General features: G+C 41.7%; 2 protein-coding genes across 7 annotated transcripts in view; one reads left to right on the forward strand and one right to left on the reverse strand.

The window, feature by feature from the left end:
* Positions 1-16,096, forward strand: part of unc13c (unc-13 homolog C) — a 130,839-nt gene that overhangs the window by 32,389 nt on the left and 82,354 nt on the right. For 2 of the 5 annotated variants that reach the window (XM_011493025.3, XM_011493029.3), the window contains exons 5-8: positions 8,110-8,188; positions 10,284-10,289; positions 11,115-11,186; positions 15,639-15,858. In XM_011493025.3, coding sequence (XP_011491327.2) covers positions 8,110-8,188; positions 10,284-10,289; positions 11,115-11,186; positions 15,639-15,858 — 377 coding nt within the window. The remainder of the gene's footprint in view (positions 1-8,109; positions 8,189-10,283; positions 10,290-11,114; positions 11,187-15,638; positions 15,859-16,096) is intronic. The other 3 variants (XM_020700036.2, XM_020700044.2, XM_020700039.2) reach the window with 2 other exon arrangements.
* Positions 175-6,898, reverse strand: LOC111947162. Of its 2 annotated transcripts, XM_023953613.1 has the most exons (16): positions 5,705-6,898; positions 5,471-5,606; positions 4,220-4,315; positions 3,420-3,785; positions 3,132-3,227; positions 2,820-3,049; positions 2,541-2,719; positions 2,376-2,463; positions 1,926-2,273; positions 1,727-1,844; positions 1,571-1,662; positions 1,372-1,486; positions 1,079-1,168; positions 825-986; positions 537-716; positions 175-461 (listed from the first exon to the last, which is right to left on the reverse strand). In XM_023953613.1, the coding sequence occupies exons 1-16, from the start codon at positions 5,771-5,773 to the stop codon at positions 262-264; spliced, it is 2,565 nt and encodes an 854-aa protein (XP_023809381.1). In that variant the 5' UTR covers positions 5,774-6,898; the 3' UTR covers positions 175-261. The 2 variants fall into 2 exon arrangements, with proteins under 2 accessions (XP_023809381.1, XP_023809382.1); XM_023953614.1 differs by lacking the exons at positions 5,471-5,606; positions 5,705-6,898 and adding an exon at positions 4,695-4,902.

The following is a 16,096-nucleotide window of genomic DNA, read 5'->3' on the forward strand; positions in this document are numbered from 1 at the left end:
GAGAACTTGCTAAATCACAGGGTGATCAAATACTTATTGACCTCACTGTACATACCTACATATATGTATACACATATACATACATATACTATAATATCCATATCAGAACTAGTTTAATAATACCTTTAAATTATGCAATGTAAAAAGAGTAGTGCAAAATTAAAAATCCACCAATTTCATTCAAGAGAATTTATTGGTCAATTATCACAGTTTACTTATGTTCTTCTGGAGACATTTGGGGGTGGGGTGGGCATGGCGGTGTCAAATATCTTCATCCGAGGAACTACTGTCTAAGTTTTCCTCATCTGTGGAAGAGTCATCTAAACACAATGCTTGCAATCCCAAAACATTCTGGTATATTTTGCGTGCAGCATCCTGTCGAGCACGGAGTTCTGTCGACCTTCTTTTCAGCAAACACAGTAGCCCCTCTCGTCCTTGCTCTGTCAAGGCGTCAGTGTTGCCTGACGATGACAAAAAGACAAATTAAAATCAAGTGTCTTTCCATATTTTCATTTATAAAAGAATGTTTTACCAACTTTGCTCAGTGATCCCTTCAGAAATCTGAGAAGAAAGCTCTTCAAGCATCCCAACCGCATTCCTTAGGTACTCCCAGTGCTGCTTAACTTCCCGAACCACAATGACCTTCTCTTCTTTCAACCTGGTCAGCAGCATTACCTTGTCAAAAAGCTGCTTTTTCTTAACCATGTCACCATGACCTAAAATTCAGCACAGTTTCAGTCATTTCAAATCCCCATTAAAATTCATCTAAAGTTAGGTATTAAAGTTTTTTGTTGAATAAAAAAAACAAAACAAAAAAAACGTACATTCCCAAGGCCAGAAATAGTTCTCATGAGCCAAAAGCACATCAGAAGAAGGTAATTTCTCTGTTTCAGACAAATCAGTGTTTCGTTTTGTGATGGCATCGTCTAAGGCTCTCTTTTCTGTAGCAATCTTCTTTCGTAATAGATGACGCCGTTTGTTGCCATCTAGAGGGAAAAAAAAAGTTCATGCATACCCAGCTTTATCTTACAAGAGTATTTCAGACATTTTCAATAACTTTTTATTTTTTTCCCCTCACCAGCCTTGCGATACAATTCATATTTCCTCTGTTTGATGCTCAGATACAGTCCTTCAATGGTTTTTTCAAGGTCATTATGACCAGTTGAATCTTGTGGGGAGAAAAGTAGAAGTAATTAAAATTATTTTAAGAACACAAGGTGCTTTGACAGTTTGACTTGGGCCAAAATTCTATAAAAAGGCATTCATTTGGAGGTTTACTAATATAAATGTCATTGGAATTAAAAAAAAAAAGAACAATTTTTGTGTGTCTGTCTGTCTATAATTTTTTCCCCCCAATAAGCTTCACAGTACCTGCAGCCCAATTTTTTACATCAGACACCCATTGCTGGACAGTGTCTTCTTGTATCGACAGCTCTTTAGTTAGTTGATCAAGATCTGCCAATGCTTCAGAAATCCTTTGTGCGGTCTGTCAAAAATATTGCAACATTGTTGAACAGTGTTTGAATGAAAGAAGTCTAAGAGTCATGGAAAATGGATGTCTAGTTTTTACCTTGATGTATCTTTTTGCTAGAATCTGGTCAAGCTTTTCCACCTTCCGCTTGTTCCATCCAATAGCCTGTATCGTAAGGATATCTGTGCGTACTTCAAGCACAACATATATTAGCCCAGCATAACAAAAAACAATACATTTTTATAATATACTTACCAGCTTTGGACATGTATTTAGAACATATGGCTGCCCGAGACAGGAAGCTGTTCACTTGCTCAACCTCCTCCCCCATTGTTATTCCTGCTCCCTCTTGGTTTCGACCTCCCCACTGCAACTGCAACAAATGTGATTTGTTTCCGTTAGCATTGAGTTTAATATCTGGAGTGATAGTGCAAAAGAGGTTGGCAATCATTACCTCACACATCCAGGAATGTGCTTTAGCATGCATGATTGAGAGGAAAGGATGCATTGTCAACAACCCCTGTAGTTCAGGACAGTGGCGCACAACCTTCTGCAGATATGGCCAATATTTGCACACCACATCGGAGCAGAAAAACCCTACATTCTGAGCAGCAAGTTCTTTTTGGAGAAAGAGAGGATATGCAAAAATTTCTCCACGGAACATATTGAGTCCTTTCAACAAGACCCCATGACGGCACACAGCAACCTCAACACCTTCCTCATCCACTTTGCTGGCAGATTTGTGAGAGGACTCTCGTGCTGCTAACCACTCGCCTCCTCCACATCTTCCCTTTCCAGGATTCTATTACAGATGACCAAAAGATATACAAATTTGATTGTTGTATATTAAGATGCATGGAATATTTTGAGAAACTTAATACACTTTTAAAAAAGTCGACCTTACATGTCGTGTTGCACCATGGATATAGTCCACAAAAGAGGCCACCTCTGTATCTTTCGCCAAAAAAACACCGTCAAAAAATCCATCAGGTCTAATGGAAAAAAAAAAACATGTTAAAATTACATCCATAGAAAATTCAACATAACATTGAAAATGTTTACCCCATACCCTGGTTGGCTTCTGAAGCGGTAAAGTTTGCGGTTCCCATCCACTGCAACAGCCAACATGGAGGGGGTGCATGCTGGGCACTTAAAGTGATGCACCAGTGACAGCCTCTCAACTTCAAATTTGGCATAGGACCACTCCAGAAAAGATTTCTGCATGGTGTCGCCACATATTTTTCCACTCTGGTTCAAAACAAAACGAAAAGAAAACAAAAAAAAGACAAAAGTTAAAGATACAACAGTCAATGTAAAACACAGTTGTTGCCTCAATTATGTAACTTACTCGACCAAAGACTTTAGTGCGCTGTTCAAGCATTCCGACAAAAGCATGCCTTGACATTCCTGGTGCAGTAATTTTAAGATCTTCATATGATGTGAACAAATCCACTGTATATAAAGTCTCAAAATGTACTGTGGCTGGCCAATATCCACTTTCAACCAAATCACCAATGCCAACATCCCAGGTTTTTCCACAGGAACAGGTAACATTTGGCAGGGATAGGTTGTATCGTCCTTTAAAAGAAATAAATCACATTTTATTACAGTATAACTTTGAAAGACTATTATTTTGAAAAAAAGAAGAAAGGAACATTACCATTCATTCCAATCAGAATCACTTGTTTTCCTGCAGAAACTTCTGTTTGACCAGTAGAGCAGTCACAGCAGGGAAGGACGACAGGCAAAAGGCATGCTTGTAAAAGTAAACAATTCATATTAGTTAAAACATAAAATATTATCTGCAAATGTGTTTTATTTCTCAAAGGAAAAAATAATGCATCTTTTTTTTTTTTTTTTTTAAAAGATTTTTAAACAAGCATTGAGGGTGGTTTTGATTTATTTAACAAATTTAAAAGGCCCATGTGATTTTAATGAGAAAAAGTACCTCTTTCGTGGAAAGTAAGTTTTCCTCCCTCTTCCTTGATGAAAGTGGTTGGTGGGAGTGGCCTATAAAATCCCTCCACCGTCGCTGATCGGTTGTGAAGTACTCTGTTGTCATGTACAGCCAAATCACATGACGCACAATAAAGTGGTCTTGGCAAACAGTCGTGACACACTATTACTGCAACCTGAGAGCGACAGTGATGGCATTGTCCCCCTTTTGGCTTCCCAGATTGCAACATCTGATCGACCATAAAAGGTCTCAACACTGTCCACTTTTCCAAGGACGAAGCTTTCCTAGCCGTCCAGTGTGATGGAGTTGGGTCTTCAGCGGGGCCCAGAAGGTCTTGAACCTCTTTGATGAGGGACCCTATTGAGGAAAAAGAAGAAACAGGGGGGGTGTTACAGTATGTAAAAGTAGATTCTGAAAATGTGTTCCACGTGATTAAGAACTCCAAAAGGCTATGAATACGTGACAATGTTTTCATCTTCAGAGCACAATGGATTTATAAATGGCAGTCGCAAAATGGTTGTATCAATTAGATTTTCACTTTGTGAAATTGAGGACTTTCTTCGCCTTTAAAAAAAAAAGTAGTGAGCATGGTGCCCGAATTTTAGCATCCAACCACTAGATATTCCTGCATTATATAGTTTTTTAGCAGTTATGGATTGAGGGGAATTCATGCAGCAACTGTTTAGACAGAAAAAAATTGAGGTAAACTATGTAGATCAACTACATTTTAATATACTTTAAATTGTTCTCAGAAAAAAAAAGTTCTGAGGACAACTGTATCAATAACTTACCTATATCGTGAGAAGGTTCTGTCACACTCTGCTGTCCACTAGTAGATGGCATGCACAATTGGTCTACAGTTGGACTTTGAGCCATTGTTGGAGTTCCTGAAATAAATAAGAGCACGAGTAAAGAGAATTATCTGCCAGACATACAGGCCTTTCACTGTTCTGGTTGCTTAGCATCCTAGAGCTGAAACAAATGCTTATTTTTGGATAGTGCACTATGGAGAAAGTTATAGCAGTTTTTCAATTCTAGCCACATTACTCAAAATCCAGAACTTCCTAATTGAGACAAGTTTAATAACATATTAAAGGTAATTATTGTGGTCCTTGGAATGGTGTACGCATAGATAGCCTTGATAATACCCTGCTAACATCTTGGCCTGTTAGGCATCATAGAGACTAAAACAATCTATATGTGTTTTATAATACAGAAAACCCCCATGATAAAAAAATAAATAAAAAGACACTGAAATGAACTTGCCTTTCACTAAATTCCAGTAATCCCTCGCCAAATTCCAGTTCACCCTTTACAAAGACAGTGGAAAGTAGGTTTTCCATATTTGTATTGTACGACTAAAAAGGATTTAGAACTAGTGGGGTCTTGTTATTAGAGTGGGAGTAAATGGAGGCGTTTCACACAGCCTTATCCCCTTCTATCATGATTGGCTATTGATGACGATGACGATGACGATGATGATGACGATGATGATGACGATGATGATGATGATGTCCCCCCACCCCGTCACTGGCCTTGTGGGCAGCGGGAGCGCCAGGGGGGTTGGGCCACTTAGTCTAGTTCTCTGAATGGTAGCCCAAATTGTTTCACCATTTTCACCCTAAAGTGCTATAAGCTAACCACTTTTTCCAAATCTAAATTCCAAAAGCCAGTGCCCTTTAACTCCCCTAGGAAGTCTGCCAAAACGAGTGTGCGTCCATGCTCACCACATTGGCATGTTTAGACCACAATGCATTGCGTTTGAATGAGTTTTTTTTAATTTAATGTAAATATAATTTTTCAAAAAGGATGGTGTCCGAGTACTTTTTAAAAATCGAGGTATCAATAGCCCCCCCCAATTCTATTCTGGTTCTGCCAAAATTACAAAAACAAATCTAGACTTGTACCGCGAAAGCCACGTGTGTGCCTGATGCCAAACCTTGTGTGGCCATCTTGTCAGCAGCTTCCTACTTCCCTTGATTCCATCCCCTTTCCTTTGTTGTTTTAAAAGTGCAACAAGCAATGTGACCAGGTTTACTCACTTTTGGATGAAACAGGTTTCCGCCGCTCTCCTGTTCTACGACGTTTAGGCAAAGGATTTCCATACTCGTCCTCCTCGTGCCTAACAAAGGTCACTGGGCCTGTTCCCGACGGTTGTACAGCTGCAGGCTGTTTACGCTACAAAATAAAGTTATAAAGACATACACGATGTCACTGGTTATATAAATAAACGTTTTTTTTTTCATTTTTACAAAATTCAATGAAATCGAACCCACCTTGAATTCTTCTATAAGCGCGTCTGCGAGAAATAAAGCGTCATCGACTTTGTCCCCTACCGGCTCCATCGCGATCCACAAAGCATGTAAAACTCCAGGGGGTTTAAATAGGTAGTGGGTGTCACCATTTAGTTGCCCAACCCGTGGACTGACGAAACAAGCCTGCTTTGTGTAAATATTTTTTGTTTAAATTACTCAAAAGACATGTGGCTACACTAAAGTTTAATTTCTTTTTCCTAGAGATGGATCTGTAAATATGACAAAGAAAAAATCGTATGAAGAAAAAAAATGTAGCTAGGACGCCGGTGTAAAGGACACCGGTTTTGACTGGTCTTGGTATTTTCTATAAAAACATTTAGTAGAACTCATTACTATAAAACTAATAAATTTAGTGTCCATTTCTCGCAGTAAAAGCAATTAAAACGAATCAAAAGTCAGTAAATTGTCTCAAACGTTAACCTCAATTGTCTTTTTCAATAAAAAAAGAAAACCGTGGCTTCCTTCCGGTTCGCCAGTAGCGTCCGTAGCTACCACCATAGCAACATAAAAATGTTCCGTTGATACTATTTTGTTGAGTGATATAAAACAAAGTGTTTATAAAGCCAATAATAATAAATTCACATCAAAAACCCAGGCGATGTCCGCTATATTTTGGGTCCTGGCTCCTGCTAGGAAACCTGTCAGTCACGTGACCCACAGAAATGAACGAGAAAAGAATGCGCAAGTGTTGTAAAACAGTGGTCCCCAACCGCGGACCGGTAAAACGCAAGACACGTTTACCGCAGACCGGTGGGGGTGGGGGGCACGTTTACCGTGGACCGGGGGGGGTATTTTCTCTTAAGTAATAATAATAATGAACGTAAATCCACTGTGTAATCATGTGCAACTTTATCCGGTCACTTTTCAAAATAAAATAAATTTCAAAATAAAAATAAAACAATAAAATGGAAATTATTTTTTCTTTCTGTGCGTCCCGGTGCAAAAAATTTTCCGCGGATCGCCTGGTGCCAAGTGTCCCGCGGCCCGGTGCCAAGTGTCCCGCGGATGGATCGGTACCGGTGCCAAGTGTCCCGCGGCCCGGTGCCTAGTGTCCCGTGGCCCGGTGCCAAGTGTTCCGCGGATGGATCGATACCGGTGTCCCGCGGCCCGGTGCCAAGTGTCCCGCGGATGGATCGGTACCGGTGCCTAGTGTCCCGCGGCCCGGTGCCAAGTGTCCCGCGGATGGATCGGTACCGGTGCCTAGTGTCCCGCGGCCCGGTGCCAAGTGTGCCGCGGATGGATCGGTACCGATGCCTAGTGTCCCGCGGCCCGGTGCCAAGTGTCCCGCGGATGGATCGGTACCGGTGCCTAGTGTCCCGCGGCCCGGTGCCAAGTGTCCCGCGGATGGATCGGTACCGGTGCCTAGTGTCCCGCGGCCCGGTGCCAAGTGTGCCGCGGATGGATCGGTACCGATGCCTAGTGTCCCGCGGCCCGGTGCCAAGTGTCCCGCGGATGGATCGGTACCGGTGCCTAGTGTCCCGCGGCCCGGTGCCAAGTGTCCCACGGATGGATCGGTACCGGTGCCAAGTGTCCCGTGGCCCGGTGCCAAGTGTCCCGCGGATGGATCGGTACCGGTGCCAAGTGTCCCGCGGCCCGGTGCCAAGTGTCCCGCGGATGGATCGGTACCGGTGCCAAGTGTGCCGCGGATGGATCGGTACCGGTGCCTAGTGTCCCGCGGCCCGGTGCCAAGTGTCCCGCCGATGGATCGGTGCCTAGTGTCCCGCGGTACCGGTGCCAAGTGTCCCGCCGCTCAGTGCCAAGTGTGCCGCGGATGGATCGGTACCGATGCCTAGTGTCCCGCGGCCCGGTGCCAAGTGTCCCGCGGATGGATCGGAACCGGGCCTAGTGTCCCGCGGATGGATCGGTACCGGTGCCAAGTGTCCCGAGGCCCGGTGGCTTGGGACCACTGTTGTAAAATAAAGACGTTTCGCCCTGTGGACTAACGTAGGTGTAAACGTTTGTTTTTCACAATTTAGAGCCCCTAAAAAAACGTTTTCACAGAGCGAAAAAAGATAACTAAAAACTGCATTTTTATAAAAGCCTTCTGAAAGTAAATGGTATATTTCTCACTAGAAATGTTGTCAGAATAAAGATTAGTCCTTAAAAAATCCTGTTTTGTGGGATTTTCTACCGAAAAATGAACGAGCATCCGCCATGTTTTTTTTCACGGCAGGCAAAACCTCAGAAGTCACGTGATCCTGAGAAGGCTAATAGAAAATGAATAGGAAAATGAAACGTAAGTGTCTCACAAGTTACGGGCCGTTTTTGTGAACCTGTCACGTATTTCCATGTGGACAAATGTAGCTACTACACATTTTAGGATGAGACTGGGTTGTAATACACTCTAAATCTGTCTGCTTCTTCAGGGCTGGCAGCATTCTTTATGGTATTGACAGCATGCCAGATTTACGCCGCAAGAGGACAGTGCCTTTTGTCCGAGACCTGGTGAGTCATCTGCTTCAACAAGGTTATGTGTGATTTATGTTAAATCTATGGGACAGACCCCATGTTGTACATCTATGGTGGAATCTTGCTCTTTGAGGAAAGACCCCTCAAAGTAATATAGTGACTCAATGACAGTTCCTTATTTGGTAAAACATGCTTTTTACAGAGCTACCGGTAATTGTTTCATAAAGCAAACACAAATGTTTTATTTAGAGCTTCGGGAGTTCTAGTTATTTAACTGTTTTATATTAAAGCGCTTATTCAATAATTTCTCTCACAGTTAGATTTACTGCAACATAATGTGTTGAAAAATATCCCACAGAGAGGCCTGTTGTGGCGAAGTCCTCTGTAGCGCTGTGCCACATGGTCAGTCTTTCTCACAGACAACACAGTGTCGCAATGCCAGGAATATATTCATGTTTGTTTATTGCTCTATGTGTTTGTTTGTTATGTGTAACATATGTCTGTCTTGTGTTTATTTGTTTTCATCTTCATGTGTTTTAGCTTAAACACTTTTTCAATTCAAACCTTTATTTTTGGTTAAATATCAACAACAACAACAAAAAATCCAACTCGAACATTCTCTGTGACCTTATTTAAGGATTGTACTACATGCATTTTATGCAGATAGTTGGATGTTATAAATAAAGATGCTAATGAATGTTTATGTCACTATGAACAAAAAGAGTTGATGCTGTATTTGTCCATATCTCCCAATAAAATAATAACCAACAATGTCTTGGTAAGTATGTATTGAGGATTTTTAACTTTTTTTTTCTTGGATTTTGCGTGTATATTTGCCATTTCTACATGGACCCATAATAGCTATGGGTAATATTTTTCCGTGAGTTGTCAGATTTCACCCTAGCTGATGCTCGATGCTCTGGCCTTTGTGGCGCGGCAGGTGCAGAAAAAACAAAAATTGTCCGTATTTGACTTGAAATGTTGACAACTCAACCCAAAAATATATCTGAGACTTCATTGACTTCTGATTTAACTGTGTGAGGCTCTTAAATCATGTAAAAGTGACACTGAGCAAGCCTTTTACACATGGGATGAAGTCTGTAGTCAGCAAACAAATTGGTCCCCTCTCATGCCTCTCCTTTGTCAATGTCCTCCATGTGCTGTGCGATTGCTTCAGGGCAGCAGCAGCCTTTGATTGGAATGGACAGCAGGGTCCCCCCAACTTTATGGCGGGATGTAAAAATAAGAACAAGCAAAAATCTAGATGATTGATTCAAAGAGCACTGATAAATAACCTCTGGATGCAGGATCTTATTGTATTGCCCGCAGCAACCTCAGCAGTGCTGGTGCATGTTGATAAACTTACATCAACACTCACGGTTCATGTAGAGGTCACGTTCCCTCCTACATTTTCCATGGCTTCCATGGATCTTTACCATAGCTGGGCTGCACAGACAGGAGGGTCGTGGTAAAGACTGATCCAGTATTGTCAGCTGTCCATGTCTGCATTCCTTCGTTCCGTAATTTCCCTCAGTCTGGGATTTTTTAAATCTCTGCTTACCTAAACTCAGTAAATTTAAAAAAATAAAAGCTCATTTTTGTATTTGCGTGTGTGTATCACTGTGTGTCATGTTTGTGAGAGTCCTTTGTGTGGGAGTGTACAGGTTCATGTACGAGTAAGTTTTTTACTTTCTGGATAGATGTGTGTGTGTGTGTCCTTTGTGCAAAACAGCTGGCTTCACCCATACATGGACGTGTGTGTCTTGTGTTTCTCTGTTTATGTCAAACTAACGTGCAGAGCAGACAGCAGAAAATATGATTAAGGCTTTCATCCAACAGAACTGAAACGAAATTCCAAGCATGACTGCAGTTAAGTCACCTCCAGTGCATGAGTAAATAACGAACCATGCAGCAGCTTTACAATCTCTCTTAATGCATACCTGAGGCGTTGCAGAGCTCTATGCCCAAATCAGCAGTCCTGCATGGCAATCTAGACACTTTTGCGCTCAGTATGGACAATAAATTCTATTCATCTGCTGTTTGTGCTTTAAACATTTACATTCCCACTCCTCGTCTGATTCAGTTTCTCTTTTTCTTGAAATTTCTATTCATGAACTCTTGGAAACCATAGGCCTTGGTAAGTTTGTGTTTTCTTTCTTCAACCCTTCATTACGTTTATGGCTAATGGATATCTTTACCAAAATGCCAGCGTCTAATTGGTTTTTGACAAAAATGTGTTAAAAATCAACACATTTTCTTAAGTTCCCAATAAAGAGTAATATGCCCTGCGGAGTACAACACCATAGCTACTGTATCTCTACATCTTTGTAAATAACAGCAGTTTTAGAGGCTAGCGTCAACTGCTCTGTTTCCCTGAAGGTGGGTCTAAGGTTGTAAAACAATTGATAAATGTGGCTTTTTCTCCGATTTTGATGGCCGCCAGCAGAGTTTACGTCCCCTTAACCACACAGAAATGATTGATGTGGGCGCATGTCTGGTCTGTCTGTGGGTCTCAGTTGGCAGCGAACTCTGGTGCTTTTCAATACTCTGTAGATGCTTATAGATTTAAAGAAAAAAGAAAAAAGTGCAGGTCAAATCTGAGTAATTTTCTTCAGGAAAGAAACGAAAATTGTCCTATAGGCAGGATGGTGGCATTGAGGGCGATACAGGTGCTCATCTATATACTGTGCTTCAAAGTTTAATATTATTATTATAAATAATAACTCAGTTGTATAAATATTGACCTGGTGGTTTGATCTGGTCTCAAAAGTGCAGTGTGAGAGCCAAATATGTAGTATAGTTTATATACCTACAATGTAGGTATACATTTTTTGGCATTACCAACCCAAATCAGTGAAGACCAACTAACTCGATTTGACCATGCCCTAAAACACAGATTAACAAAAGTGCAAATTGGAGAAGTGGGTCACTAACTTTGTGCTATTTCATCCTCTCCCCTCAGACCCTCGCTGCTCGAAAGGCAGGCATCTCGTTTGCTCTGGTGAACCGCTCCACCCTCAACAACGAAGAGCTGGTGAGTGTAAAAGAGATTTGTTTGGTTTTATATATCTTTGCTTTAAAAGTCTTTTGTCTATTAAACTTAATGATGCCCAGATTTAGGATAGTAATCGTCAGGAATTCAGATAGACTTGAAGACAAGCTTCTTTTTTAACTTACAAACAATCAATATAACTGGCCTGTATGTGGATTATATTAATATCTTTATAGCTGTACCAATTTTAAAACAGTGATGTATTGAGTATTATTTTTAGGACTGGTTATGATTGCACCCCAGATATAGATTTCAAAAACTGAAAATACAACGCTGTTAAACTTTTGATGTTTGCAAAAAAAAAAGTTTCAATGATAATTTTCACATTTTATTCTGTCTGATTTTCTCCTCCTTTCCTGTGAAATAATTTGAAGCAAAATGAATTAATGGTCTGGACATTTCACTTTGACAATTAACGGTAATAGGTGTTCAGTGGTGTGCATCATGGCAAAAGGGCATAAAGTCTCAGGCGACGATGTGAGGCATTTTCTGTCGACCTCCAAAGCTTTCACTGCATTAATTGATTGCTATTCTTCCCTCCCAAAGGGAAGATGGCATGACAGAATGCAACAGCAGGAGAGACAGAGAGACACTTCTCAGCATGAGAAAGAAGCATGCAATTTCATATCCGCTGATGTGCAACAAGCAGCTGCCTAAGCCCACAAGATTACTGGATTTAAATGTGCGCTTTACATATTCAGTATGGCTGACAATTTATGTGCTGATTTGTGCACACTGATGTGCTCTCAACTCGCACTTGCTCCTTGTGGTCCACACGCACAGCTGCACTGAGTGGACAGCGTCTTGATTGCTCTGTAATAGTCATGTAGTGAGTAAATGCGTTTCAGGGATGAACAATCTTGTCCCAGAAGAAGGAGAAACTGTCGAAATGCTGCAAGATGCTACGGAGTGTTTGAAAAGAGCTGTTTCTTGTTCAACTTTAGGGAGTTTATCCTGCGGCCAAGTAAGGGCTTGATGTCTAGGGATAGCAGTCTGATTGTCTGATCTATAAGTTTAGAGTTTAAAAACCGTTTAAGAGGAAGTGACTTCTGAGAAAATCGGTAGATGGTGTGCTGGTTGTATGTAGGGCAAGCAGATGCCAGATTTTTATCTGCTGCATTAAGCCCAGCAGAGTGTTTCCCTGGGAGAGCTGAGAGTGCCCTGCCCACCACACAATGTTGTTTCATTGTGGAGGAGCTGTGGAAAGGATAAGAAAAGAATGGAAATTAAGAGAGAAGGAGGGGGGAGATCAGAGTGGAAAGTGATTTGTCATCCTGACCCCCTGCCCTCGATGGCATTGCTCAAGCAGCCATGTTGAACGGCGTACCCTCCCTACAGAAACGTTTGAATCTACTTTAGGAGTTTTTTTTTCCATCCCCCTTTTCTCTGCAGCATAAATTTCCTTTTTTTTTATCTCAATTTTTTATACAATATATAAAACCAATGATATTAAAAATATTTCCTATAGCTAACGTAATGACCAATCCTACAATGTTCTCTTCCTCCATCATGTTTCCGCTGCATCAGCTTTTTAGAGCAGAAGGAACAGAGTGGGTGGGCCGGATAACTGCCTGTGTGTCCGCTCAATGTTCTGAGCTGCATGAGATTTGAGCACTGCAGCCTTTTAACCATGACTGTCAACATAAAGAGAGGCCATGTTTACCTGCTGAGACAAGGCACTGACTTTTGCAAAGAAGAGGGGAATCTGCGATCTGACAGAAGTCATCCGGCATCTAGAAATAAGACATGATGTGGTGCAATAAGTCAGTCCAGACATCAGCAGGCATCTTGTGCACAGTGAATCGTGGCCAGTTGATTCTGAAATGCTCGCAGACGAAATCTACTCTAGGAATCCTGGCTGCTTCTGTGAATAATGGACATAAATATTTCGTAGATGCTTTCAGTTTAAACCCATATCCGGCCTTCCTTACTTGAAAAACAGGGAAACAGTCCCGGTCAGGGCCGAGGTTGAAAAAAGGCGCTAAAGGCAGAAGGCTGGAGAGGATGAGGAGGAGGATGCTGTCAATGAAATGGCAGACAAGGACAATAGGTGGTGAAATTGGAAAGGAGCGCTGAAAGCAGTGGGAGAGATTAGATTCTTCCTTGTCATGTTGCTCTCGGGCACAAGCTGCAGCTGTCAGTCAATGCTAGCAGCGCCTTGCGCTAAATCACCAGGGTTACCTCTCAGTGTAACACATGAGACTGACACATGCAGCTCTCTCTTCACATCTGCTGCACTGTGAAGAAACAAAGGAAACCTTGGAGAAAACAGAGATATTTACACTGCTGCTCGAAGCTCTTCACATGTCGGCGAAATACAGACGTTAACAACAGATATTTAACAGCTTAGTTTATTGAAACAAGTGAGCCAGCCCTGGGATTTTTTCATCTCCTAGACAATTTGTTTCAGTCACCTCCTCCAGTCTCTAAGGCAGTTCAGCTTTGAATTTGGCAAGTGTCAGGCTTGTGGGTTTTTGCCCTAGTGGAGGCTGTGTGTAAATAGTAGATAAATCTCTGGCATCTGCTTCTTCTCATCATGCTCAGATTAAAGGGTGAATCTCTGTCATCCTCTGGGTTTCATCAGAGATCCTCCCCTGTTTAGCCACATCTCGCTGTATCAGTTAACTTTCGCAATAGCTTTGTCCTGTCATTTAATCATCTCTAATAATCTGTGTTTGTGTGTGAGAGGAGGCGGTGCGGCACTATTTCGTAAGAACAGAGCTTCCATTCAGGTGTAAAGCTGCACTTAAAAAGGGACAGCAGGGGAGGGGGTGAGTAAAGTGGAGAAAAAGTACCACTTGAAGGTTTGTTTAACTGCAGCAGGTCTTCTCTTTCCCAGCCATCCTCCCCCTCTGCCTCTCAGTCAAGATAATGCTCACTTTTTAAACTGTTATTTACAGCATCCATTGATTTGGTGCTCAGGAACTGGCAAGTCTTTCCCCTTTTTCCAGGTCTTAGACTGTTGCAGAGGCATTCAATAGCGAAAGGCTTGTGTTACACAGCAATCAGTGTGGGCAGCCTTTAAAGGGTTTTTAGTCACTAAATCTTTCAATGTGAAAAAGACCTGTGAGCAGAGGAAGCTGTTAATAAAAGCTTTGGTAGGCTGTTACAAACTGTGGAGGCACAGAGACTCTGGGTGTGGCTTAAGCAGCAGTGGGTGTGTGTGACATCAGAAATTTTGCATCATGTTCTAGAAACACATAGCACTGCAGCCCTTAACACAAGTGTGGACTTAGGCCCAGTTTATACTTCATAGCAATTTGCAATCACTCAGGTCGCACTGGTTGCAACGCCATCGGACGCCCCATCGCTGTAAAATGTGACACAGGCTGATGACATCATTCGTGGCGCGAATTTTACAGCCGTAGTGCAATTTCGTGTATGTTACGTCATTTAACCTCTATTTATTTTGAGCGATTAAAAGATGCAATGGAGAAGGGGTTAGACATTATTGCCATCTGACTCAATTTAAAAAAAAAAAAAAGTTTCGCTGCATATTCACTTTCAAATGCAACTACAACTTCAGTTTTATTGAATTAAGACGTGGAGCAGGTGGCAAGTCATTAACTGAAAAAAAGTATCATAGTTTGGCTTTTAAAATACAGAACAAAATAGGAACTTATTTGTATAGATGTAAGCATCTTCAGTAAAACTTTGCATAAGAAAAATTAAGTTTTACATATATTAAAAAACAGGTTCTCAAATATTCCTACATATCACTAAAAATGTCTGGAGTCAATCGCATTATCAGGCTTGAAAAGTATAAACGGCATTCAGAAGTTCATTGCATCACAAGCAAAACCGGCCAATCTTATGAACTAGACTGCACGAATGCGGTAGGGATGCTATACGGTTACGGCGATGGCCAGTCGCTATGAAGTATAAACCGGGCATCATGGTCCTCCGGCAGACAAAACAAATCAGTTCCCGTTAATAAGTAAATCAGACGTCCACTTGATTTTCAGAATAAACACTCACAGACTAAATGATACTGGCAATCTCGTGGACAATGACAAAAAAGTTGCTCTTGGACTCCTGATACTACACAGACCTCAGACAAACCTTTCTCTGGATTTGTCTTTATTTCTCTTGTCCAACAGCTGTGTGTGGAGTTTGCTGTGTGGGTCACAGCAGTAGGAAGTGGAGGATGCTTTTTTTTCTTTTTAATTGAGCAGATTCTCTCTGCCTTCTGTGTAAAAACTTTTTGTTTGCAAAACCTTTTTCATTGGAATTCAGGGGTGTCTGCCTCAGGAACTTCACAGCAGTTTCAAGGTGCGTTTTTTTACCGGATTAGCTACATTAATGATAAAAAAATCAATCCTATTCACTGCTACTGTGCTGCTTTGGATGTTTGACCTTTCCTTTCTTCAGCCAAGGCAACAGCATCTTTGGAATTTTTCCTCATTACTGATGTTTTTCTTTCCTTTCCTTTAGAAACTACATGTCTTTAAGAAGACTCTCCAGGCCTTGATTTACCCAATTTCATCTACAACACCCCATAATTTTGAAGTTTGGACAGCAACTGCTCCCACCTACTGCCATGAGTGTGAGGGTCTCCTGTGGGGCATTGCCCGCCAGGGCATGCGCTGCTCAGAGTGCGGCGTTAAATGCCATGAAAAGTGCCAGGACCTGCTCAATGCAGATTGCTTACAAAGTAAGAAACAGTGCATCCACGCAGCAGCCGCCTCGGGGACTGTCCTTTTCTGTTTTTTTTTTTCCCCACATCCCCACTTCAGTTTTGTTCTTGTATCACTGGTAGTCATTACGTCATTGAATCAGCTTTATCAGTCAAGCCCACCCTGACAATTAAGATGGATAAAAAATTTGTGACGTGCGAGGACGACCCTCTGGGCAGAAACTCACATGCTTTAAGCAGATTATCTACACTCCAG

The sequence above is a fragment of the Oryzias latipes genome, chromosome 3 (assembly GCF_002234675.1).
Source record: "Oryzias latipes chromosome 3, ASM223467v1".
Classification (NCBI taxonomy): Eukaryota; Metazoa; Chordata; class Actinopteri; order Beloniformes; family Adrianichthyidae; genus Oryzias; species Oryzias latipes.